This window comes from Phaseolus vulgaris, chromosome 9, assembly GCF_051622355.1.
Source record: "Phaseolus vulgaris cultivar YP4 chromosome 9, ASM5162235v1, whole genome shotgun sequence".
Taxonomy (NCBI): domain Eukaryota; kingdom Viridiplantae; phylum Streptophyta; class Magnoliopsida; order Fabales; family Fabaceae; genus Phaseolus; species Phaseolus vulgaris.
In genome coordinates, this window is record NC_143506.1 from 3,098,120 (window position 1) to 3,125,807 (window position 27,688).

At 34.0% G+C, this 27,688-nt stretch overlaps 2 protein-coding genes across 3 annotated transcripts; one reads left to right on the forward strand and one right to left on the reverse strand.

Annotated features, from left to right (window-relative positions):
• The first annotated feature begins 17,030 nt into the window (after positions 1 to 17,030).
• Positions 17,031 to 19,942, forward strand: MCD1 (multiple chloroplast division site 1). Of its 2 annotated transcripts, none has more exons than XM_068626162.1 (6): positions 17,031 to 17,217; positions 17,302 to 17,484; positions 17,577 to 17,734; positions 17,986 to 18,373; positions 19,225 to 19,341; positions 19,455 to 19,942. In XM_068626162.1, the coding sequence occupies exons 1-6, from the start codon at positions 17,173 to 17,175 to the stop codon at positions 19,650 to 19,652; spliced, it is 1,089 nt and encodes a 362-aa protein (XP_068482263.1). In that variant the 5' UTR covers positions 17,031 to 17,172; the 3' UTR covers positions 19,653 to 19,942. The 2 variants fall into 2 exon arrangements, with proteins under 2 accessions (XP_068482263.1, XP_090151710.1); XM_090295584.1 differs by having other exon boundaries at positions 17,078 to 17,217; positions 17,577 to 17,730.
• A 2,161-nt stretch (positions 19,943 to 22,103) lies between these two features.
• TMT1 (tonoplast monosaccharide transporter1) lies at positions 22,104 to 27,660 on the reverse strand. Its single transcript, XM_068624805.2, has 6 exons — positions 27,172 to 27,660; positions 26,926 to 27,040; positions 26,077 to 26,637; positions 24,000 to 24,937; positions 23,192 to 23,379; positions 22,104 to 22,716 (listed from the first exon to the last, which is right to left on the reverse strand). The coding sequence occupies exons 2-6, from the start codon at positions 27,002 to 27,004 to the stop codon at positions 22,272 to 22,274; spliced, it is 2,211 nt and encodes a 736-aa protein (XP_068480906.1). The 5' UTR covers positions 27,005 to 27,040; positions 27,172 to 27,660; the 3' UTR covers positions 22,104 to 22,271.
• Positions 27,661 to 27,688: the final 28 nt, after the last annotated feature.

Sequence of the window (27,688 nt, forward strand, 5' to 3'; positions counted from 1 at the left end):
GCGAGCTGGCACGCTAGTCTGCAAATAAAAAATAAAAAATAAAAAAATTAATTGACTTGACAACAATGATCCAGTAGAGGAGTGACAACTTTAAGTGAAAGAAAATTAAGTTTTCACTCAAAACACGAAGCAGTTACGTTGTTCCAAAAAACGCACATAATACATGACGCACTCTCCTTTGCAGCATCGCCACTCGCTCCGCTTGCGATTCTGCTACTGTCGATCTGCTGCTGCCACCGATACTGCCTCCACTCCTCCTCTACATTAAAAAAAAAAAGCAGGCCGCCTCGCAAGTCCGCATTTTGTATGCGGGACGGGCCAACCCAACCACATTTTGTGGACCTAAGCGGGACGGAGGGACGGGCCGACCCGCTTTGTCACCCCTAATTACTTTAGTTATTTTACCACTTGGTGATCTAATTATTGTAAATTTTATATAAATTTATTAAATTGCGATGATTTTCTTTTAATATTAAATATTGGAATATGTTGTAACATTAGTGTCAGTCTATTATCAATTAATTAATAATATCTATAAGTTTGAACTTGAATGTGATATGTGGAATTAATTGAATTCCGAGGATTCATGGCCACTAAGGACTTAAGACGAATGAATTAATGAATGTGTTATTTAAAATCACACACAATAGGAATAGGTATCACAATAATCCTCGTTTTGTGGGTTGCATTCAATATTCAGATATATGATAAAGATGCAATTAATTGCACATTGGTTGGACCAAAATTGGTCAAGTCTACTACCCACCACATGCTCCCAACTTTTTTTTTATTTCTAATCAATTTCTTAATTTTATTTATAACTATAAAACTAAAAACTGAAAATAAGAAACCAGTTTAATAATCACGTATTGTCATAATAACGAGTTTATTATATTTTTATCAAATAAAAAAGATTATTATTGTAATTATTATAAAAAATGAGCAGACTTATTAGAGAAAGCAGTGCTTGTTTGACTCTGTAATGTAAAGGAAATATTGTTCATGGTATGAACTAGACAGATAACATTTTTTATTACATGAATCCATACATATCTTAACTTTAACCATGTTTATGGGTGTGTTTGTGTTATTTTAAATTTATGGAGATTGTGGTGGTGGTTTTGCACACACCACACTTCCACAACCAGAGGTCACAAAAGACCTCTCTGGTAAATGAAAGGCCACAAGTGGATGGAGTGAAGATTGAGGCAAAGTCAATTCCATGCAGGAAAATTCTTGAGTGCTATTTTAGTGCTACCTTAGCCTACCAAATCAGACTCCTTTCGGTTGACTTTTTCTTTTATGCCATTGAAATTAGACCACCACATTATAGATGGATGTAATGGTGAATGTTTCTAAAACAGATTCAACACCCAAATCCATGTGTGGAACAGTTTCTGCACCATTTATGTTCACCTCTTCACTCCATAATGCAACTCATTCTTGTGTCTTTTTATCAAATGTCTAAAGTTTTTTTACATTGTTATAACTCATTATCAGTAAGACTAATTCAAATGTCTAATAATGTAATCTTTGGTTCTTTGATTATATTAATGTTCAATATGATGTAAAGGTAGAACACAGCAACAACATGAATACTCGGTGTGTCTTGTATATCAAGAATCATTATTGTTCTTACTAGGAAAATGAGACCTAGAGAACTATTGAAAGATTTTGTCTTCTTCTTTTCTTCGAGCAGGTTGTTAGAGTCTCGTTGTGATTCTTCTCGCCAGGTGTCGGTCTCTCAGTCTCATGGGGATGCCGAATGGAAGATACCTGCAGAAGACACTCTGACGCTCAAGTCAACAAAAAAGGGTATTTGGTACTCGGAGGTGTACACTATTTATATTATTTTAATGAGCTTACCTTATTGGGTATGATTAGTGGAATGGTAGTTTAACTTCACTGACCTTGGTTTGAACATTAAATGAATTTAAGTATGTCGATCAGGAAGATCGAACTATGGTAATGACCGGTCAGTCCATACTAGTAAAATTATATTTTTTCTTTCAATATAAAAAAAGAAAGAAAAAAAAATGCATAAGAGAAAAAGTAAAATTCTTGTTATTAATGTGTTGACAACATTGCATTATATTAGGACTAAAAAAAAAAATTAAAGTAAAATAATTTTAAATCAAATCACAATGGTAAATTGATGTTTTTAAATATGCAGTTACCAAATTAATATTTTTTTAAAAAATATTATTAGAATTTTAACTTTGATGAATTAAAAAAAAACAATATAACATACGTTAAAGAAAGGTTTTACTTGATGTGTCATATATATTCCTTTTCTTATTTTCGTTCACCTTTTTCTTTAACATTTCGTTCTCAAACACTTCCACTGCCGTGATTGCTTTCACATCATAACACTCCTTGTCAAGAATATATATGTTGAAATTTATCAACAAAGATTTTATATTAGAATCACAACACTCGAATCTTATAAGTCTGCTAATAAAATATAATATTTAAAATTGAGTTCAATTTTTTCAATAATTAAAAGAAATATGAATTAAATTATAAATTTGGATAGTAGAAGTGTGTGTTGAAGAGGGTGTAGTTTGGTTTTGTTCCAATTAGAGGATTGGAAATTTGATGCTCTTCCAACAGCACTATGCACTAGAAAAATAGAGAATAATTATAAGTTTTGAGAAGAGTATTATAAAGCAATTATGGTAATGAGAAGTTGATATCCCAGTTGGAATCAATAATTGGGGAATTAGGACAAAAAAGAGAGTTTCTAAGACTCCATGCATCGTTAAATAATTGCTTCACCTTTCTTAAAAGTGATTCCATCTCTGTCAGTGTACCTAACAAAACATCATCTTCCATTTCCTTTATTCACAACCATACATTTTCTTACTTTTTATTTTATTATATATTATTATAATAACTATCATTATTTTAAAAATAGGATCGAATATAGAAGTATATTTTTCCCCTATTACAGGTTATCGGGATTTTTTCTACAATATACAATAGTTTTGAACTTTTAAAAAAATTATAAATGAAACAAAATTTAAAATGGTAAATAAGTTTAATCATGGAAAACCATATTTATTGATGGTGTTTAAAAATTAAAATTAGGATTGGTTAGAATTATGATATTTAAATTTAAGTTATTGTTTAAAAGAAGAAAAATAGGTTGAATGTGTCATGATAAAGAAGTTTTAAAAATTAAATAATAGTAATTAAGATGAATAATATATTATCTATAACTATATATATTATCTATATCTATATATAAAGGAGATTCTCCTCTTAACTGCTCTTAATTTTTTTCCTATTTTATCCTTATATTAATATTTAATTTTATTATTGTATTATGGTCATTGTGTCATTTCTTATTTTTTCTACAATATTTGGTATACGTAGTGCGGCGATTTTGAATTGAAAGAGAGGTGGAAAAGCGGTTTTGAATTGAAAGAGAGGTGGAGAAGTGATTATGAATTGAAAGAGATAATTTATTTTGAAAATTAATTGCATAATGAGAGGGAGCGTCTGTTTTATGAGAGAGAAATAAATATTAGGAAATGTTAGTAGTGTAGGAACTAATTGAAGGAAATAAAATGATGAGGACATCCAAACCAAAGGGCATAGTGAGGAGGAACTTGACCAAGCCATTCTTAAAAAGACTTCGTTGATTACATGCACAACATGTTTGGATCCTTAAAAATATAAGGATATTATTATTTTTGCCTCAAGTAGGATTTGAACCCATAACCAAATGGAAAGTATCAACTTAACCACTGGGACAAATAATCCTTCTTGAAATATAAGGATTGTAGTTTCGTCTTATGTTCTTACAAACAAGAAAAGACCTTTGTAATTTATACACTGTTGAACCTCAGAATAGGAACGAATATTTTGATAATTTTAGAGAGTGTTTCTCTGCTAGGGTTTTTCCCTGTATCTTGCGATCTTATCAAGAATCCACTAATTCTTGTGGCGATCATCCTTAGGCTTATCAAACTTTGTTTGTGGCGCCTTCCTTTATCCAGGTTTTTATTGTTACTGTTTTGAATTTATTCCGTTCCGTAACCCTAAATTCCCAATTTTATTGTCATGTCTATTTGGATTCATATCATAAAAGAAGGCAAAAGGTTGTAGCAACTGATTGAACGTAATTGCACAAAATTGCAAATCTGATCTTATTCATTTTGATTTACTCAATCATATATATAATAAAATTACAATTACTGGAAGCTATAAAATAGGAATACTAACAGGCATGTAAACTAACCATTAATGCAATATAACGGTAAAATAGTTTAAGGATAATAAAATCAGAATTAATAATAATAAAATCTGAATAACTAACATCCTCCCTTAATTCTGATTTGGAACAACCTTCCCAATTTGAGTTATGATATTGTTTTTCTCAATCGCCATCAATTCTTCATTCATATCCTTTTGCCATTTGGGGTGTTGAATGGCATCGGCAAGTCTCACAGGTTCTGATTCTGCAAGAAAAACAAAGTGAACCAAATCTCCATTGTCATCAACTTCATCATCAAGATTTACTTCGCAATCTTGAAGATGTACAGGTTGTCGCTGCTGCCTTCTTGGTCGCTCCATCATAGTTGCAATTGGAGTTGCAACTTCAGGTTGAATTACAACTTCAAGTTGACCTGCAGCTTCAGGTTGAACTGCAGGTGCTTCAAGAGAGACTCCATCTTCTATATCATCGTTCAAAACATAAAAATATCATTTTTTCGAATCTATTTCAGCTGCTGCATTCCATTGCCACTCGGCAAATGTAACATCACGACTAACAATCACTTTCTTTGTCATTGGATTGTACAGTTTGTATCCCCATGCTTATATCCAATGAAAATGGTTTTCACTGCGTTATCACCCAACTTTGATCTTGCTGCCTTGGGGACATGAGCATAAGTAATTGACCCAAATACCTTCAAGTGTTGCACATTGGGTTTGATTCCACTCCATGCCTCAATCGGAGTTGTGTTAGGAACACTTTGAGTGGGTGATCTGTTTATCAAATATACCGCACATGTTACGGCCTCAGCCCAAAAATAATTTGGCATACCTTTCGCTTTAAGCATGCTCCTCGCCATGTCCATGATTGTTCTATTCTTTCTCTCAGCAACTCCGTTGTGTTGAGGTGTGTAGGGGCAAGTTATGTTATGTTGCAACCCAAGTTCTTCACAGTGCCTCTTGAATTCATTAGACTTGCACTCACCTCCTCCATCACTACGCACCATCTTGATTTGTCTGCGACTCTCTCTTTCAACAAATGCTTTAAATATTTTAAAGCAGTGGAATACCTCATCCTTGCTTTTCAATACATAAATCCAGGTTTTCCTTGAAAAATCATCAATAAAGGTTAAAAAATACTTATTACCTCCAACTATCGGGCCACAAACATCTGTATGAACAAGCTCCAAAGGAAATTTTGCACGCCAAGGCTCCTTAACAAATGGTGTCCTGTGATTCTTTCCAAAAATGCAAGCCTTACACAATTGATGAGGGTGATGAATATGGGGTAAACCATTCACTAAATTTCTTTTGGAAAGATTTTTCAAACTCTGAAAATTTAAGTGTCCAAAGCGTAAATGTCATAACCACGATTCATTATTCACTATTGCATTCTAGCACTTGAAATCACCCATTTGAATATCTACTGGAAACATGCGGTTTTTTGATAAAAAGGTTTTAAGAATCAAATTACCTTTTTTTATCAAAAATTGATAATTTATTTTCAACTATGTGCATCTCATAACCCTTCTCAGCCAGTTGTCTCATACTCAACAAATTACTTTTCATATCAGGTACATAGAAAACATCATAGATGTACCTATGATCACCATTCTTCAATGTGATAAGAATTCGCCCTTTTCCAGTCACCGGAACGAACCTGCCATCACCGAATTTCACTTTTGTGCGAAATAAGTCATCCAAATCTGCAAACAACTCCTTCTGACCACACATATGATTTGTGCAACCTGTATCCAAATACCAAGTCTGATTGTTTGGGGTTTCATTTGATGTGGCTGTTATTAGTATTGTATGATCCTCTTCATATTGTACGTGATTATTGTTTTCTTGAGCACAATTGGCAGCATGATTATCACCTTTTAATCTGCACTCATTTGCATAATGGCCACGTTTATGACAATTATAACACTCAACATTTGATTTATTATAAATGTCTCCTCGTCCTCCGTGTCCACGTTCACCACACCAAGAGTTATTTGAACTTGGATTGTGATTGGAACCAATGCTATTTTGCTCAGCGCCTGCATGATTCTGGCCACCACGACCTTTACTACAATAAGTACCATGTTTATGATAGGATCTACCAATTGAGACTTGTGCTTGTAAAGCCTGTTCAATTGGTTTTTCAATGTTATTGTTATTCATCCGCTGCTCATGCGCTCGTAGGGAACCAGACAATAACCTTACTGTCATTTTTGAAATGTCATTGGCTTCTTCAATTGCGGCAACAACATGTTCAATCTGGGAGTTAAAGATCTCAAAATCTTTTCCACCTTTGTCTGCTCCGAATGTGTTTCACCATTGGTCTTCATCTGATTTGTCAAGCAAGAACTTTATTTATATAGACATCAATAGTCTCTGTGGTTTCCATCTGCAGCAATTCATATTAGCGTCTTAGGGTTTGAAGACGCACCCTTTTGATCTTATCATCACCTTTATAATTGGTTGACAAAATTGTCCAAGCCTCACTGGCAGTTGTTGCTCCTTTTATTTGCTCAAACGTCTCGTCATTCATCCCTTGATGGATGAGATACAAAGCCTTATTGTCCTTCTTCTTCTGATCACGATGCGCTACTCGTTGCGCCTCAGTTGCATTATCACCTAATGCAGACACTCCACTCTCAACAACATCCCATAACTCATGATAATCAAACAAAACTCTCATTTACACACACCACCGATTGTAATTTTTTCCATCAAGGATAGGGACTGATAATTGGGTAGAGTTCATGATAACAGACTAGCTCTTGATACCAGTTGTAGGAACTAATTGAAGGAAATAAGAGAAGGCAAAAGGTTGTAGCAACTGATTGAACGTAATTGCACAAAATTGCAAATCTAATCTTATTCATTTTGATTTACTCAATCATATATATAATAAAATTACAATTATTGGAAGCTATAAAATAGGAATACTAACATGTTGAACCAAGTGGTGTTCAATGTTTTGAAGAATCCAAATCCTTTGAAGAATGATGAAGCCTCTGCTTTGCTTGATGCTGTTGTGCTGGTTTAAGCTTTGGTCTGGGGTAGTTCAATGTTGTAATCAACCCTTAGATTAAATCTTAAAGCAATTAGCATCTCAATTTTATCAAAGCAAAATGTTTTTCAAACTAAGTTGAAACAACCGATTGTTTTGTCGAAACAACCGATTGTTTACACTTAGATGTTTTTGAGAAAGTTTGAAAACTGTTTTTGAATGGTGAATTTTTTTAAGTAACAAAACAACCGATTGATTCGAGGAAACAATCGATTGTTTGTTTTGAAACCATAACAGAAAAAACTATTTTCTTTGACTGAGCTTTAAATGCTTTAAATGAATACGCTCCAGTCATTAAATGCTTTGACCAATCTGTTTTAAATGCAATTAAGAGTTTGTTAAGATTGGATAACAAACTATATTCTTAGATATATTCTGAAAAACTGTTTTTATGTTTTAAGAATCTTGAAACAAAGTTTTGATCTAAGAGTTTTTAAAAGAGTTCTGAGATTACTTAAGAGTAGAGAGATTGATCAAGGTGCTGAATAGGATTTTACTTGTATTGATTTCAGATATTCATCTGTAACAAGTGTAATCTTTGTAAACTGTTGAACAATTCGTGTGTTTTTTTTGCTGAGATTGGCTGTGTGTTCTTGAGGTGTTCAAGATCAGCAATCTTAGTGTTGGCCAAGGAGAGTGTGTTTCTTGAGGTGTTCAAGGTCATTCTCTTGGTTGTGGTGTAAGTGATCAAGTGGTGATTGCTTAGTGGATATCCTCAGGGTTTCTGAGAAGACTGGATGTAGCTCTTGTTTGGAGTGAACCAGTATAAACAACTGTGTACAATTTCTCTATCCCTATCTCTTTAATTCAGTTTTGTTATTTTGGAACTGGTATAAATAACCGATTGTTTCGCTAAAACAACCGATTGTTTTTCCAGCTTTGTGCTTTTGCTGTTTGCTTTGGAAAAACTGAATCCTTAATCAAGGTTCTTTCAAAGTATTTTCATTCTAAGGTTAAAAGTTTGCGAAAATCTTTCTTAAACAATTCACCCCCCTCTCGTTTAAGGCCATATATTCTAACAATTGGCATCAAGAGCTTGGGTCTTGAAAGTTATTCAAGTTGATCTAAAAATCTTTTTTTCTATGGCTGGAAAACTATCTTTTGAGGAGGGTGCTTCAATCTACAAACCACCTTTATTCTGTGGATTGAATTATAAGTTTTGGGAAGCAAGAATGAAAATCTTTATTGAATCCATTGATCAAAGAATTTGAGACTCCATTGAGAATGGTCCTTACATTCCAAAATTCAAAAAGGAAAATGCTTTCTTTACAAAACCTTTGTCCAAATGGACAGACGATGAATGTAAGATGGCTCAGCTTGATAAGTCTGCTCAAAATATTATAGCTTCTGCACTAGAAACTAATGAATTTTTCAGAATATCAAAGTGCAAAACTGCTAAGGAAATGTGGGAGACACTCAAAGCTGTTCATGAACCAAAGGAAGCAATGACAAAGACTCAAGCAAGAAGAAAGAAAAGGCAAAACAAGAAAAGCCTCAATCTTTGCTTAATGGCCAGAAGGGAGGATGACTCATGTAGTGTAAGTTCATCAAACTCTTCAAACTCTGAAAATTATGGACAATTGCTTCAAGCCTTTCAAGAAACTCATGAAGAAGCCAACCGATTGGCTCTCTTGAACAATCGATTGAAAGAAAAGAATAGCTGGCTTGAAAACAGAGTAAAGGCACTGGAAGAGGATTTAGAAAATTCAAAAATGGATTTTGAAAATATGGAAATCATTTACAAAAACTCCTCTTGCAAGTGTGATACTCTAGTTTGTGAAAATTGCGAAAATCTTGAAAAGAAGGTCCACTATCTTGTTAAAACAGTGGATAAGCTTTCTAAAGGCCAATCTAACTTTGAGAGTGTGCTAGCATCTCAAAATTGTGTTTTTGGAAAATCTGGATTGGGCTTTAATCCACAAAACAAGCAAGATAGATTTTCAAAATCTTTTTCGAAAATGCCAGAAAAACAATCGATTGGACCATCGAAACAACCGATTGTTACATGCTTCTATTGCATGAAAAGAGGTCATTCTGTGCGATTCTGTAAAATCAGAAAACATGTTGTTCCTAAAGGGCTTATGAAGTGGATTCCCAAGAAAAATAAAGCTTGTATTGATGAGTATAAACCAGATGGACCCACATTCATAAGGGGACCAAACCTATGTACTTGAAAATCTTTTTTGTAGGATATCTTGGAGGAAAGAAAACAACTTTGGTACTTGGACAGTGGATTCTCCAAGCATATGACAGGGGACAAATCAAAGTTCTTGAGAATATCCTTCAAGCAAGAGGGTCATGTCACCTATGGAGACAACAACAAAGGAAGAATTCTTGGAAGAGGATCCATAGGAGATGAAAGCATCTTGGTGATTCATGATGTGCTCTTTGTTGAAGGCTTAAAGCATAATCTTCTGAGTATTAGCCAACTATGTGACAAGGGGTATCAAGTGATGTTCAAGACAAACACATGTGAAATCTGTCTACCCAACACCAAAGAGGTAATGTTGGTAGGTAAGAGAGTTAATAATGTGTATCTTCTAGATATCTCTTCACCATGTTCAATTGGATGTCTTTTATCCAAGCAAGATGAATCTTGGCTTTGGCATAGAAGAATTGCTCATATTCACATGACTCATTTGAACAAGCTAATATCAAAAGATCTTGTGATTGGGCTGCCAAAACTCAAGTTTGAGAGGGATCACATTTGTGAAGCTTGCCAAAAAGGGAAACAAGTGAAAAGTTCTTTTAAAACCAAAAATATTGTCTCTTCATTGAGACCTCTTGAACTCCTTCACATGGATCTCTTTGGACCCTCTAGAACTATGAGTCTTGGTGGAAATTATTATGCTCTTGTTATTGTTGATGATTTCTCTAGGTACACTTGGACTTTGTTCTTGGAATCAAAGAGTGATGTCTTTGCTGCATTCAAAAAGCTAGCAAGAAGGCTTCAAAACACAAAGAACAACAACATAGGCTCCATAAGAAGTGACCATGGAGGAGAATTCCAAAATGAGAAGTTTGCAAAGTTCTGTGAGAAGTTGGGGATTCTACATAATTTCTCTGCTCCAAGAACACCACAGCAAAATGGAGTTGTAGAGAGGAAGAACATATCTCTTGAAGAGCTTGCAAGGACAATGCTTAGTGAGTCATCACTTCCTAAGTATTTTTGGGCAGATGCAATGAGCACCTCTTGTTATGTGATGAATAGGGTGCTTATAAGTCCCATCTTGAAGAAAACTCCATATGAACTTTTCAGTGGAAGGAAGCCTAACATCAGTCACCTCAAAGTCTTTGGTTGTAGCTGTTTCGTTCTTAACAATGGAAAGGAAAGCTTGGGAAAGTTTGATGAGAAAGCTGACCTTGCATTTTCATTGGTTATTCTCTCACAAGCCATGCATATAGAGTCTACAACAAAAGATTGATGAGGTAGATCGCAGAATCAGTGAGAACCCAAAGATCAGTGCTGAGGAAGACGAACAGAGCATCAGTTTGGAGAAGCTAGATATCTGTGCAGAAAAACAACCGGTTGATTCGCAGAAACAACCGATTGAAATTCTGCAACAGAGTGAGCTGCCCAAAGAGTGGAGGATTCCTAGAGATTTGTCAGTGGATAACATCATAGGGCAGATAAAGGAAGGTGTCTCCACACGTAGCTCCATCTCAAACTACTGCAGGCACACAACTTTTGTTTCTCAAATTGAACCAAAGTTAATTGAATAAGCTCTCAAGGATGAGATGATGGCATTTCATGAAGTTCTTCTTGAATCAAAGTAGAGCAAAGGGGCAGAAGCAATGGATGAGGTGAGCAAGATCCTCCTAAGAGTGGTGTTGATCTTGTAGGTGCATGTTAAGTGTGGGTATTGGGTGGTTCGGCCAGCCCAAGGGAAAAGATGAAGGAATTGAAGTTTAGAGCCTAGGATTCTAGGGAGAAGCAAAGCTTGGCACAAAATGGCAGCATAACTTTACTCACAATAAACTTGCAAATACAAAGAGAAGGCCTCCCTATTTATAAGCTAGATGGCCGTGATTCTTAAGCTAATACCTAATGAAATGTAAACCAAATGAAATGCAAATCATAGGCACATGTGCTATGACCGGTCACACATAGCAAGCTTCTAGAATGTTTCACTCAAATGTGCTTTCTACACTACTCTATCTACTAAGTACCCCTATTGGGCCTTGATGCAACATGTACAAGGCTTTCTCTCTTCCATCCGTGGCTTCATCTACTTGTGCTTGAACATGCTTGGCCATTGACCTTGTGAGAGGACCTAGACGGTCTAGTTCCACATCTAGACGCTCCATGGGCAGCCTCCCTTCTTCACGTCCTAGACGCTCATTCCTTGGAGCTAGACGCTCCCCTTGGTCTAGACGCTCTTCATGGTTTGGGCTTTGGCTTCCTTGGCTAGATGTGCTTGGCCCTCCTCCATCATGAGAAGTGGGTTGAAGCTATGCATGAAGAGCTAAACCAATTTGAAAGAAATGAGGTATGGTTTCTTGTCCCTAAAACAAATGAAATGAATATTATTGGTTCAAAATGGGTTTTCAGGAACAAGCTAGATGAGGATGGAGTGATCACTAGAAACAAAGCAAGGCTAGTTGCCAAAGGCTACAATCAAGAAGAGGGCATAGATTATGGTGAAACCTTTGCTCTTGTGGCTAGATTGGAGGCTGTGAGGCTGCTGCTGGCTTTTGCATGCATAAGTGGTTTTAAACTCTTCCAAATGGATGTAAAGAGTGCCTTCTTGAATGGCTACATCAATGAGGAAGTCTTTGTAGATCAACCACCGGGTTTTGAAGATCACAAGTATCCCAACCATGTCTTCAAGTTGAAGAAAGCTTTGTATGGACTGAAACAAGCTCCAAGGCAGTGGCATGAGAGGCTTAGCAACTTCCTTATAAGGAGTAGTTTTCACCAGTTGCATCCAAAGAAAAAAAATGCTCATAAATTTTGACACATTTTGAACCCTCTTCATTCACGCTCCATGTTCTTCTCCTACTCTCAGTCATCTTAGTCCCTCTTCAATCACCACTGTACAACAACCACCATTGCTTCCTCTTTCTCGCACTTCCCAAAGCGTTCGAAGCAGAGACGTGTCTCATTGTTATAGGATTTGAACACATTTTTGTTTCTATTGCTTTCTTAATTTTTTTTATATTTTTGTATGAATCCTAAGCCCAGCTTTGCGGGCAAAGTTTTTATGTCTACTGATGCTTTGATCTATTAGATATTACATAAGTTGGAAGTTTGGTAATTTGTATTTAGTTTATTATTTTATTTTTTTCAACTTCTTTGCCATGGAAGATGTGGATTCAATTGATATGGTGATAGATTCTACAACTTCCAACATACAACCATTTGCATTATGTTTTGACATTGTTTGCTGATCCATTTTTTTTAAACCTTAATTTTAATATGATAACCTTACAAAGTTCAAGATTACACCCAAGTTAAATCAAAATTTAATATTCAAAAACAATAAAATGAAAATATAAAAAAATTAACATAAAATTTTAATAAAACTATTATCAATGGTGCGTTTAGATAATTTACATATCTTCTCATATAATTTAATATTTATCAAAATTATATGAATATATAAATAGTAAAAATGAAAAATGCGGATACACAGGCACGTGAGTGCCTGTGTTCCCGCTAGTATATATAAGGGGATTCTCCTCTTAACTGTTTTTTCTTTTTACATAAATTACTTCTCCATTTTACCCTTATTTCAATATTTATTTTATTTTGGATATTTCAGTCATTTTGTTATTTTTTTTAGTAGTTACTAAATATACTACAATTTTTATGAGATTTGATTTTGAAAACTACTTTTTTTTTTAAAAAAAAAAATCAATTTCTGGTAAGTTTTGTTTTGCACATAAGTTGGTTCTCTTTTATTATTTTATTTAATTATTTTGTAACTACTTGAACAATTACAGCAGTTTTAAAATGGTAAAATTGAAAAATATTACTTAATGTTAAATTTGGAAAAAACGATTGAGAAACTAGAGGTTTGTTTGAACTTTGTATTGAAAACATGCTCATTTTTCTCTATGTTCATGTTTTTCTCTTTTTTCTTTTGATTTTTCCAATTCTCATTCATTTCATTTGTTGTTTTATCTTCTATTGGATGAAAATTAGTCATGCACTTTTCATTGATTGTTAATTGTGAGTTTTTGGGGTTTTTTTTGCAGTGGCTTTGGATCAATGATTGGGAAAATCTCGATAAACTATGGTGTTTTTGGTATGTTTTGAGAGCATCTCTCTAAGGTTTATTTGTTTGCAAAGAACAAAATATTGATTTTTTTTAATGACTATGCAGGTTTTGTTGTCTAATGATTATGAAGGTTTTGTTGTCTAATGAGGGGTCTAGCCTATACTCAAGATGGAAAAGAAGATTGATGTAAGTTCTTCAGAAGAAAAATTTGTCGAAGACCTTCTTGAGCAACATAATGAGATTGAGTTTTAGTTTAACATCATCTACCGTTCCTTTCTTCGTATCTATAATATAATTTTCTCACTTTTCTTTTTCAACTACCACTGTGAAGTCCAAATCAATGACATATGATCTTAACAACCTACTTTTACAAATGTTCTTTCTTTTCTTCTTCTTTGGACAATTCATTATCTACCATGAATTTGAATTTCATGGGTATAAAAAAAGTGCAACAAATCTAATATATATATCTCAAATTTTTATATCTTAGTTATTGTTTCTATGATCCTTTGATATTTCTTATTTTGTTTTTAAAACTAATATCTGTTGTGATTTTCTTTTGCATATCATAATTCTTTGTTTTTTTAGTCTTTTCAATGGATTTTCTCCTCTCTCATCGGATTTTCTCTCTCTTAGTGTTCGTCTTTGTAATTTGATAACATAGAACCTAACCTATATTTTCTCAATATTGCACTGCATTATAATTCAAACCTTTTTAACTTTTTTGCTTTGCTTTACACTAAATTATAAACAAAATGAAAAATTATAACTTCTCATACTCTAATTCCACCTCCGCAACCATATAATAATGTTTTTTCATCATCACTCTAATTCAAATTTGAACCGTAAGTTAATATGTAAAATGTTTCAATTTTTTTATTTTATGCATTATCTTATTTTGGTTTATAATTTTCTTTATGAAGATATGATTTTTCTTATGGTGTGGAACATGATTTAATGGGAGGTCTTTTAAAATTATTGTATAAACTAGAATGAACATAATTTTCCTAAATTTAATGAGTTTTAATAATTTTCAATCAATATGCATTTTAAAAAAAATATTTTTATGACATAATTTTCACAATCTATGTTAAAACAAAATGAGTATATATATGATCGTCTATATATTTGATTTAAAAAGTTAAATATTACTATAATCACTAAAAAAATTATTAATTAAGACCTAATTTTATTTTAGTTTGAAATACTAATTAAGATAAATAAAGTAATAAAATATTTAAATTAAAATTAATTGTTTTTAGTTGCAAAATTCATTCAAGTAATTTATCTAATATTAATTAAGATAAACATATTTGTTTATTTTTTTTACGATATCACAATATAAAAGTAAAAAAATAGATATAAAATTAAAAAAATCATTAAAAATATGAGAAAAATATGTGATAAGAATATTTTAATAGATTAATACTTCTTAATAATTTCAAAGTTTAAAAAGAAAATTTCATTCTAAAACATTTCAAGTAAGATCCAATATAAAAACCACACTAATTTAGGTTTAATTGAATAGCTTCATTTTAGAGAGTAAAATTGTTGTTGCATTTTAATAAAAAGTAAAAAATATTTAAATAGGTATAAATAGAATCATTAAAAATATGTGGAAGTTTTTATTTAAAAAAGGTATGATTTTTTATTGAAAGCTGAGCGTTAATCTTCAAAGATTCACTTCTTAATCCCCTTTATCTTTCTCTACTCTTTTAATAATCAATTCTAAAATTAATTAATCAAAGTAAACCACTCAAAATATACCGTTGCATCCATTTTTCTTATACTATTTTGGTAATCATTTCAAAGTAAACCAAAGTAAACCACTCAAAATATACTGTTGCATTCATTTTTCTTATACTATTAGGTAATCATTTCATTAAAAAAATACATTAACAAAAATTCGAAATAGAATTAAAAATAAAAATAAATTGTATATTATGTATTAAAAATCAATCAAATAGCCAAACTCTAAAGAAATATTATTTTTTATGGTCTAAGATTATACATATTGAAAAATCAAACTACTCTAGATTTAATGAATAGACAAATCCGTAGAAATAAAAAATGTTGATACATAATAATAATAATAACACTAATAGCAAAAAAATAAAAATACACAATAATAATAAAAATAAAATATTGGATACTTAAAAATATAAATATAAATAAAATATAAATATACATTAAAAACAAAGATAAAAAATGCGGATACACTAGGCGCAAGAGCGCATGTGTTTCGCTAGTAAATATAATGTTAGAAAAGAATCTTCATACCAGTGAGAATACATGTTCTTCCCCAAATGTCTCTATTTTTATAATAATAATAAAATATAATTAAAATAAAAATTACTAAAACTTCTATTAAAATTAACACAAAAACAATTCTCTGTAGACGTGTAATTTATTTTATTAAAAAACATTAACTACTACTTATCATGGTAGTTATAAAAATCAATCAAAATTATTAATGATTATAGGTAAGTAGTTTCTTAGAGATCATAAAAAAAAGAGTCTATTGTGTTCAGAGATGTAAAAATAGTAAAAGAATGTTTACATAAAAAGTTACAAATATTACACTGTACATGTGTTTAAATATAAAAAGTTACAAATCAATTCACATTTTATGTGTTGCATAATATTGATAAAGGAAGAAACGTAACTTAGCCATTGGGACGTTTTCTAATGTTACCTTCTTAAAATCTAAAAGACTAAAACTAATGTTCGTTTCTATAATTTCGATCATTTTTCTTTGTTTTTAGTTTTTAAAAGCATAATCACAACAATATGTTAGATTTTTATTGAATAAATGTCGACATTTGCGATTATAAGAGTTTTGTTTTGATAATATTTATATTAGTGTATATATATTGATATTCTTTTTATTGATGTAAATATTTCTATTGAAAAATTTAAATAATTTAGAAAATAAAGCATATGTAGCACAAACACTGACACAGACACTGATACGACGCGGATACAGACACAAAAATATGTAAAATCTTTAAAATGTAGGACACATAGACACAAATCTATATATTATATAATTATGAATTATATAAATTGACAATAAAAAATTATGTGCACAAGTATGTTTCAGATTATTTTTTTGGAGCAGAAAGATGTTTTTCATTACCTATTTACAAAGATTTATTTCTTATTTTTATAATCATAATAACAATTTATATAATAAAGTTTGAATTTTTAGAAAATTAATGTATTTTTCATTTTTAAAATTGTGTTGGAACCATACTACAATTGTCAGAAATCTAACAAATACTTTTTGAATTAGAGACTTCATGGATACGTGTTCTACAAGTATCATACGAGTATGGAACACCGATATTTAAGAAGAGTATTTAAGAAGAGTGTCTGAGTCTCATATACACCTACAATTTAAAATAATGTTACGAGGATCACAAATATTCAAATATAATAATTTTATTATTATTATTTAACCGGACCCTGAATCGAACCCGCAACCTTGTGTTGTGATATGGGTTGAGGAGAAGGTATATTTTGATTTTGATTCTTATATTATTATTATTATTATTATTTTTGAAAAATTGTGTAACCCTAACATCTTAGCTTGAAGGTCGGAGAAGAAGATAGAGAAAGGGAATGGAAATTGAGAACTGCAATTGAAGCACAACTTGGGTTCGCATGGCCTCTGTTTGGACACTGCAATTTCGCTCGCTTTCTCTTCGCGTAAGTTCTCAATTCCACTTCATCTTCTCTCTTCCACATTACTTTCTTTGTCACAATGCTGATTCAATAAATAAATAAATGCAGCCTTGCTCCTTCTCCAGTACCACCAGCAATAACAGTATCATCACAACTACAAATCGCATTGTTATCAGAAATGGGATCTCCAAATGGCGCTCCCGCACCCAACAACTCAAACACGATTCCATCAATTCCATTTCCAAATTTTACCATCAACTCGTTAATTCCGTCACCATCCCCTCCTTCCTGGTTTGCTACCCTTTTCATTTCATTTATTTTTCAATTTTCATTTTTCATTTACCATTTCTTATTACTAGTGTTATCATTATTGTTATCTGTAGCTGAATCGAAGCGGTGGAAACAATTTTCCGATCTGGATATGTGTTGCGCTTGTGGTATTGGTTGGAGCACTGAGGGTCGTGTCCAGAAAAAGAGAGCGTCCCGGTTCCGTGGCTGATCTTGTGAGACGTGGACAACTCAAATCTGATAGAAGAGGCATGTATGATTTTTATCCATACCCACTTTTTGTTACTCTTTTCTGCTTTCACTCATTCATTATTATGTATTTATCTATCTAATATGCGTATAAAATAAGTAGCAAACTATAATTAACATAAATGCACACATACGTACGTTAATACTACTTGATAAGGTTTGCCTAGTGAGATGGAGTTTCCACTTCCCTGCCTAACAAGTAACAATGATGATCCTCCCATTTGTCTATCTGCATTGTTGTATGCATGTTTTCAGTTCAAGGCCTCTCAAGTACGAAGACCCGTTCAATAATCCTTTTGTCAAGGTTGGCAAAAGCAAATCAACTGTTGAGATGTGTGGAAAGGTTTACCGCTTAGCGCCTGTTACACTTACCCAAGAAGAGCAGGCCACTCACCAGAGAAGGAGATCGCGTGCCTATCAGTGGAAACGACCCACCATTTTCCTTCGAGAAGGGGACTCAGTCCCTCCGGATGTTGATCCTGATACTGTCAGGTGGATTCCGGCAAATCATCCTTTTGCTACCACTGTTACTGATCTGGATGAGGACTTGGCGCAGAACAATGTGTATCAAAAGCACGGAGTTCCTTTCCGGATTCAAGCTGAACATGAAGCCCTGCAGAAAAAGCTTGAAGCCCTACAAAATGTAAGCTCTAGTTACAAGTAAATTCAATAGCTCCATGTTTTTTATATAGTTTTAGAATTTCTTATGTAAATGCTATCATCTCTTTATTCTAATTCTAAGCATGAGGAGCGGGGGGGTCTTTAACTTTAGCATTCTGGCTGACATTCTCTAAGATAGTAGTTTGGAAATCCTCCTGTGATTCAACCAATGTCCATTCTTTTACTACCATAACGCAGATCCGATATAAAACTAGGCAAAGAAGATACTCTCTGATTTTGGTATATTTAGTTCCCCCCCTCCAGTCTTGATGAGTACAAAACAAATTCACAATAATTAAGATAGTTAGTAGCATTTTAATTTAAAAAAACATTTTTCTTAAACTAGTCTTCCTTAAAACTTGATTTCAAGAATAACAGAGTTATTGGAAATAAAACTCCAATTAAATGAAGAGCATTTTGGAGATAGTCTCATTAAATATGATAAATTTGTTGAGATTTGTTTGTATTGGAGTTTAACATCTAAGACATCATATTTTTTGCTTATATTAAAGTCTGGAGGGAGAATATTGGAATGAGATTTGGGTTACAAGAATAGTTTTCTCTATGTGCTGCAAATGGTCAAACCAGGCTTTGTTTCTATCCCATAATGAGTCAACATTTTAATTCCTTTGTATCAGAAATTGGTATGTATAGACACCACACCACGTGTGACTTTTTTAAGTAGCTTTTAATTTTGACCATTTATATAGTCAAAATTTGGTCGCTCATTCTCATATAAAAGTAGTTCTCTCACTACACACGGAGATATATTGCTGAAGTGCTTTTGCCTAATTTGCAGCACCACTGAAACCTTTTGTATTATTTATGCTACAGGACCAAAAACTCAATAAACTAGCGATAGATCCTATCAATGCTAAGGAATTTGAGAGGCCATTCAACTCCCACGCCAGATTAAATGATCAAGCAGAGAAGAGCACTGTAAACAATCAGGCGAGTGGTCCTACCAATGCTAAACAATAACACACGCATGCAGACATCGCTAAAGTGTTTTTGCATGATTTGGTGCACCACTGAATCCTTTTGTATTGTTGTTTATGCTACAGGAGCAGAAAATCAATAAACTAGTGATAGATCCTATCAATGCTACAGAATTTGAGAGACCGTTCAACTCCCACACCAAATTAAATGATCAAGCAGAGAAGAGCTCTGTAAACAATCAAGTGAGTGACTCTGAATCCCCTAATATAGATAGTGACCCAAATCACTTTGAAAGTACATCATCCGAAGATCCAACTCTTTAGGTTCTTTGCACACAGCTTGTACCTATGTTGATACAAGTTTAAAGTGCTATGAGGTGAGCTATAGATCTCCAATAGCACTAAAAATATGGATTCGACCCAAAATTTTTGTACTATTCGTTTTGGAGTCTTAGAGCTGTCTAATTGTATAGGTGAGGACTGTAAATATAATTTGGTTGTTGCATATTGTCAAGTTACGCTGTTACTCAGATTTTACCGAACATGTCTTTGTTTTTTTGGGGAATGTTACACTTCCTAATTTATTCATAATGTTATTTGGTTGTACATAAAAATCATTCAGAATTTCCGGTTCTGCAACCTGATAATTGACTAACAAATTAGCCAGGAAGACGACGAAGAACGAAAACTGTTTTTTCATTGTATGTTGAAGCCCAGATACCTAATTCATGTCAGCTTAATTTAGATATTAGCTTTGCTACAACGCGTCGCTAGGAGTTTCCTTTGAAGTAGATATTTTCTATAGTTTTGTAATTTTCAACAAATTTATGTCTTCTCATAAAAGTTATAATTTCATTGATACTCAAAATAAGTGAAGAGGAGAATGTCTGTTATAATTCGTAATTTTAAATATGATTTTTTTATTATTGTTAAGTTGAAACATGATTTCGGTGTACAACTCAATATAATTATTGCATAACTAAAACCAACTTTCCTTAATTGCAACTCTTAATTTCACTCTTAAGATGCATAATTGCAATCTTATATTAATAATTCCCACAGGTTACTGTTAACATTATTATTGTTATTAATGCTCACGGGTTATTATAGTCATTATCACCACCCTCACTCAAGCATTTTTATATTTTTGGTACATAGGCATTTTTTATATTTGTTATCATTGCTATTATTATTATTATTATTATTAAATTATCCTCGTAGTTGTTTTTAGTATATTATTGTTTGTTACCACTCCCTACTGTAGCTAATCATCATTTCATTATCAGTATGTATTGCAGCCAAATAATTTTTTTTTATTTGTTTCAAATCTAACTCGTAGTAATCTTAATTAAATGTATCTTAACCTAAAATTATTGGTTTTTTTTTTCATTCTGTTTACAATACAAATATAAATATTATGTTCTAAACTATTTCCAACTTTGATAAAATTAGAATTAGAAATATAATTCTATCTTGCTTTTGTAATTTCATGCCCCCAAACTTATATTTATAGAATTTGCTTTTATAAATAGAAATTATACTGGATGTATTTCTTAAATGCAGTTACTTGTTTCTATTACATTTTATCGTATTTTAAAGAATTTAAATAATGAAATTTGTATAATTTATTTCACTATATTTCATCGTTCAATAATCACAACCTTAGTGTTCGTTGTAGCAACATGACTTGCCTCTCCAAAAGTTCGTAGTGTTGAAGTCGGTAACAACAAGAATATTAAATTAAGCATGAGAATTTTCCAAAAAGTTGGGAAGGTATGATAAATTAGTACAAGTGGAAATAAAGTTTCAGCACTTGCCCTTTTGTCCACACCCCATCGGCATAAGTGGAAACAGCGTACACGAGTTGTTGGAAAGTCAGTTTTCTTAGAATAAGAAACAAATATATATATTTTTTAAATGTTGTTGACTAGTATTTTAAAAATACCGATTTAAAAAAACTTTTATTAGAAATATGAAAGTGTTTAAAAATCATACAAGAAAACATTTTTACATGTTTCAATAAAAAATATTTTGAATTCTTTTGACCAATGTTCAGGTTAGCATGTAAAAAAAAATTATGCATCTAATTTTGATGTCTAAAAAAATGCACTTTCAGCCGATTATAATTCGTCCTAAACATGATTTTTAAATAGTTTTTTAAACAAAAAATGATCCCAAAATATAATTGCCGAGAGTGTTTTACATTTTCAGTATCTTTAAATTATTCATACAATATATTTTTATTTGTTTTTTCTGTCTTTCTTCACGATCCTTTTTCTTCATGACAACGAAGAGTGTTTCTCTTTGCTATACAAAATTTTCAATAGAGATTTGTGTGAACACAACTTTTCTCGGAAGAAAAGCGAGAAATGGCCAAAATACCAAAAGAAAAAGCAAAGTAAAACAGGGAATTGAGGCTGTCGTTGAAGGAAGAGTCCCCTCTAAAAGTTGCAGAAGTATAAAAAAGTAAATATACAGCAAGTGTAATTGGTCAGTCTTAAGTGGTCACTGGGAGAAGAATGCGCATTAATAATAGTTTAATGAGTAAAATTTGGAGTATTAACGGATTTTGGTCACTTGGCCAACGACAATTGTTTAATTGATTGATGGGCAAGGGCAGAATAATGGTACCTTAACAAAATCTGATCTAACTAGTGTATTTATTGGATCTGCACCACGTTACCTCTCTTACTTTTCATGTTTTATAACGTAGCAAACTCTTAAATTTTCATCACGAACGAACAGCGCAAACTTTGCATCAAAGCCTGATGTGGATAATTCTAAAATGCAAAAAAATTATATTTATGAAAGAATAATACATCCATATCATACGTTTGAACATATCCTCCTCCTCCTCCAAATATACTCACAGCAAGCAAAATTTATAAAGACGAGATAGGGTGGGTTTTAGAGACTAAGTTACATTGCATACATCGGGTGATGCTACTCATTCTTAGCCGTAGCAGCCTGCCTTGCACCAACAGAAAAGAATTCAGAGATGACTTCAAGGGGCATGCCCTTTGTTTCTGGAACCTTCAAAAACACAAATATCCAGGAGATGAAACAAACCACAGCATAAATGGCGAAGACACCACCAAGTCCTAAAGAGCTGAGCATCACAGGTAGCGAGTATGTGATAATGATGTCTCCAATCCAGAATACTAACGCACATATAGCAATGCAGAGGCCACGCACTCTAGTGGGGAAAATCTCTGAGCAAAGAATGTTTGGAATTGGTCCGTAACCCATCACAAAGCAGCAGAAATAAACCACAACGCATGTAGTTGAGATTGCCGCATGGACCACATTGCCAAAATTTACTAGGCTTCCAATGACCAAAATAATCAGTGACACTATCAGCACGGGAATTGTAGTAAGTAGCAATTGCCTGCAAGCGACGGAGTATTATCTTAATGACGACAAATGAACATAAGAAAATACTAAAATATGTTGTGTTTTGAAAAAGGATAAAAAATTCTGCAAAATCGTTTAAAGCAACCTTTAGAATGCATCTGTCTGGAATCTACTAGTGGTCTAACTTCTTGACTAATCTTTCAAGTAATTGACTGAAACAATTTTTAAGGTTCAATTTCTGTGAGCTCTGGAGAGTTAGTTACATAGTCGTAACACACTAAATTCTACAGGAGTTCACTTTCCTTGGTATCTATGCTTTTACTTGTGTTGTACAGTGAACGACAAATTCTATTTTTGTTCACCGTCGACCAAATAGACGTCATCAAATTAATGAGGAATCAATCTAATTCAGTACTTGTAATCACCTTACAAAATGCATGCAAAAAGAAGAGATCCTCGAATACAGGAAACATAAGCAGGGATACATCGTGAAAGAACAGAAAGCGTACCTTCTGCCTGAAACATCCATGAGCTTCATGGCTAAGGCTATACAAGGAAGCATCAATAAGGTTGTGAGAGCACTGATAAGGAATGATGCAGACTCTGAGCCAATGCCTATATCTGAAAGAAGAATTTCAACACCAGCCTCTTCGAGGATTTGAGGTGTGTAATATAGAACCCCATTTATCCCTGAAAACTGCAGAACATGCAGAATCGGGTGTCAATCATTGATAAGAGGACATAAACCAGTAAATTGATGCAGTAGACTGGAGAGATTTCAAATTCAGTAAGGACTGACAAGGAGATTATACTCGCTCTAGAAGCTTTGAATACTTGAAGAAAAGAACAAAGAATTCTAAGCCCGTCATACTCCAGTATGGCTAATCTCATGATTTCAGTTAATACTTTACTACATCTGAATTTTTTAACACAAACACCATTATTAAACCTCTTTTTAAAATGTTCTTCGTAACTTACTGGGGAACGCCAAACAGTACTACAAGATAAGTAACACAACATTTAAATGCTAGAACAATAAACACTAGATAACAACGTAAGCAGTCTTCAAAGCAGAAGGCTTGTGTTAGGATTTGGACTTAGGTTGAAATAATGCTATAGAAATCCTCTGCTTCCCAACATTACCAACCTAACCCCCTCGCCAAAATAAATAAAATAAAAAGAAGGAAGTAAAGCAACAGAAGTGTAAACGAGCATGGAGATTATGAATAGGAAAGAATACTAAATACCACTCTTTATTGTTATAATAATAAGCAAGGCCGGTGGAGAAGATAATAATGAATAGTAACCACACATTACCTGCTGAAGTATCTGTATTCCAACTCCAACAATCAATGCATGCTTAACCCCAGGTTCAAGAAGAGCTTTCCAACTTGGCCCCTTTGAAGCTGTCTCAGATGGGTGAACCATTGCAGGACCAACTGGATGTCCATCGATAAGCTCCTTGGAGTAAAGAGCAGGTTGGCTAACCAAGGCAGCAGCCTGGACAAATTCACCTTCACCAGGAATTGAAACAACGGATCCACGACGAGATGCAGAAACTCCCTCCTCATGTAAATAAATCCTTTTAAACTCTCCTTGCCTTTTTCCCTCCTCACCTTTATCAGTCCATTTCCATGCTAGCTGCCAGCCACCACCAATGCCAGTACTACCAACTTGCTCAGCTGATCCTTGCATAAGACTGCTGTGACGCCTCATGCTGCTCAGGATACTGCCATGGGAAGGAGGAGGAGGCATGTCTTTTTCAAGGCTTGTTGTTTGACGTGAGATTAAAGGACTTTGCAAATTATCGTCAGAGTCCCCACCGGCTGCATCTGACATGTAGTCCTCACCTTCCCTTTGTAAGCTCTCTTCATCCCACTGTTCATTTTTACCATGCGGCTCAGCAGTGCTGAACATGCTCCCAAAAGTTGGAAACAAAGTGCTTCGCATGCTTCCAGTTCCCGCCTCAGGGAGCTTCTCATGAATGCTACCGAACAGTGTCACCATAGGATCCATGAGGGGCATGCTTTGGTTGATGATGCTTCCATGGCGTGATGCAAGGCCAATAGAACTCTGTCCAGTGACAGGTTTTGCTAACCAAGAGAGACCTGCTTGGGATCCATATAATCGAATTTTATCTTTCTCTGTTGCTAGTTCCCGACCATCAGCAACCTCTTCAGCAGGGCCAATTATGTACTCTTCTATAGATGTATCACCTCCAATCTCGAGACCTTCAACCAGCAATGCCATCTCGCCTGCGTGAATTATAAATTCATAAATTGATTCATCATTGCATTGACAAATTTCAATACGGGTTGAGAATCACAAACTAATTTATGCAATGAAAAGTTTAGCATTTACATTGATGGTCTATCTGTACAGTATCATTTTAAGTTCTGTACACATACAAGGAACTTTTTTTTTCTTTTAAGTGAAAATTCGCCGTTTCCTTAAAAGCAGACATGGTTGTTACCTATAATGTTGTTAGCATCACAAAAATACAAAAAGGTGGAATCTCCACCTAAAACCCTGGCACTAATCAAGATTTTCAGTAGGGAAAAAATCGTCCGCAATAGAGTCATGTAACAAGTATAGTATCAGAAGCACAGGACACAAAACACACGAAATATAAACACGTGCTCACTATCCCTTGCAGATTCGTTTACTTTGTATGACCATTACTTGGCAGTATGACTAACAACGTAAGATACCTTCGATTTCTGACATTGTTTAATAGCAAAAAATCCAGTTGTTTTGAAAAGAGTCACGAACCGCGATTGCGGTCGCAACATCAAGTACGGTATTGCATCAGGCGCATTTATTGATAAAAGTCCACAGTATCAAAAACCGCAACAAAATGGCAACAGAGACTCTAATTTAAAACCTTGCACCTGTGCTCCTGGAGAGAAACCCCATCCCATGTCTGTTAATATGTATGAGCGAAAATTTTGGAAGAGATAAGATGCAGTTAGTAAACGGAGGATGGCATGAAGGAGATATGCAACTATGTAGCAATTAGCTAAGTGCCCCACAAATCTGAAGATGGTATAGTAGTGTAGTTTAATAAAAAAAATGTCAAAGGTTTTGAGTTACAGGTACAGTTGCAATTGTTTTGCAATTGTAGAAAATTAAAGACAAAGGTGGCAACAATTGGAGTCAAATGGAGTCCAAATACTTAATGTGGCGGCAAAATTGTGATAGTAGACTGTTATTTGAAAACCTTGATCATGAACATTACAACAGATTAAGATAAATCATAACTAGTGATTTCGTGTAAGAATTTAGCATTTGCCTGAAATATGCTAAACAGGACTCCCACAGTACATGAACAAGATAGATAGCACACCCTGATTCGAAAAGTTGAGAAAAATGCTTTGCAAAATAAAGCCATTACCTGACACATCCTCCCTTCCGCGCAATCTTTGGAGCACCTTTTTAGCCTCCAGCATCCTTCCTTTGCTGACCAGCCACCGAGGAGACTCAGGCAAGAAAAAAACTGTCAGTGCAAAATAGAGGAGCGAAGGAATAGATAGAACCCCAAGCATGAGTCTCCAGCTAGGCGAGGGAGTCAATGACATGCCAAAAACCATACAGTATGACAAAAACATGCCTCCAGAACCACTGAACTGAGGAAGCGTATTCAAAGACCCCCTTATTTCAGAGGGTGCTGTTTCAGATATATAGACCGGGATAAGAGTCACAGCCAGGCCAATCCCAAATCCATCAAGTAACCTCGCTAAGCACAACACATACACATTAGGGGACCAAAGCATCACCAAACCACCCAAGAAATAGAGCAGAGATGAGATTATCAACATGGGCCGCCGACCAAGCCAATCCGATACAGGACCAGAGCATGTGGTGATTAGCGTCGCCCCAATCAGGGACATGGCCACCACAAGCCCTTCCATAGTTGTTTGCAGCGCAAGGTCTTTCTTAATGTAAACAATAGCCCCTGCAGAACAAGAATAAGTGATCTGCTAAGCAATCTCGAACACAGACCTCAAAATTAACGGAGAATAATTACTCATCAGTGACACAAGAAGAAGAAAACAGAGCAGAAACATATCAGATTCGAATAATACAAACATGCATGTAATTAATCTTATGGAGTTCGGTCAGATGCAGGTCTCCGATCCAGATTGAAGTTTCAGGTCTTAAATCAGCATAAGAAAAAGGTACATCGAAAATCATGATAATGAATGGTAATTAGTAGGTACAGAAAGAAGAAGTGGAATCATACCGGCGATGGTAGCATTATCCCATCCCTGGAGAAAATTACCGATGGAAGCGGCAATAGCGACGAGAACAGCACCTTTCATTTGCGCGAGATGAGGAAGCAGCGTGCAGCAAGGTACCTGTTAAATATAAGATGCAAGAATCACGCAGCAAAAAGAAAAGAAAAAAAAAACGGTTTTCTCTCTTTATTGAATGAAGCAACGAGAGAAGAGAAAAGAAGAGAAAAGAAAAGAAAAGGGTGATGGCGTACTGATAGTTAGTTGGGATTGAGGTTGACGGAGTATGAATTATTGAGTTGGTTGAGTGAAAGCGAGAAGCAATTTAAGTATCCGAAATTTCAGATCACACTATCACACTCCCTCACTCTCTTCCTCACCACCACAGACTAAAACAAAGAAACAGGACTCAGATATTTCTGTTTGTTTCAGTCACAGTAATGACAATAATTATAATAAGAAGAGTGATAATCATAACAACCAAGGATTTGGTGGTAAAAGAGGCTTCTTCTCCTCTTGCATGTTGCAATAATAAATAAAAGTAAAATAATAATTAAGAATGAAAAAAAGAGTAATGATAGAGTGTGAAGTGGATGGTTGGTGATTGATGAATGGAATCTGGTGTGGTGTGAGGAGTGAGAGAGAGGACAAAAAGGGGTCCAGCCACTGCCAGATCACTTTCCCCAATTATGAAAAACGGTGATTCGCCATTCCCAACCCTCCAACACAACACACTAAACCCCATTCTTTCTTCAACTATTCTTATACACG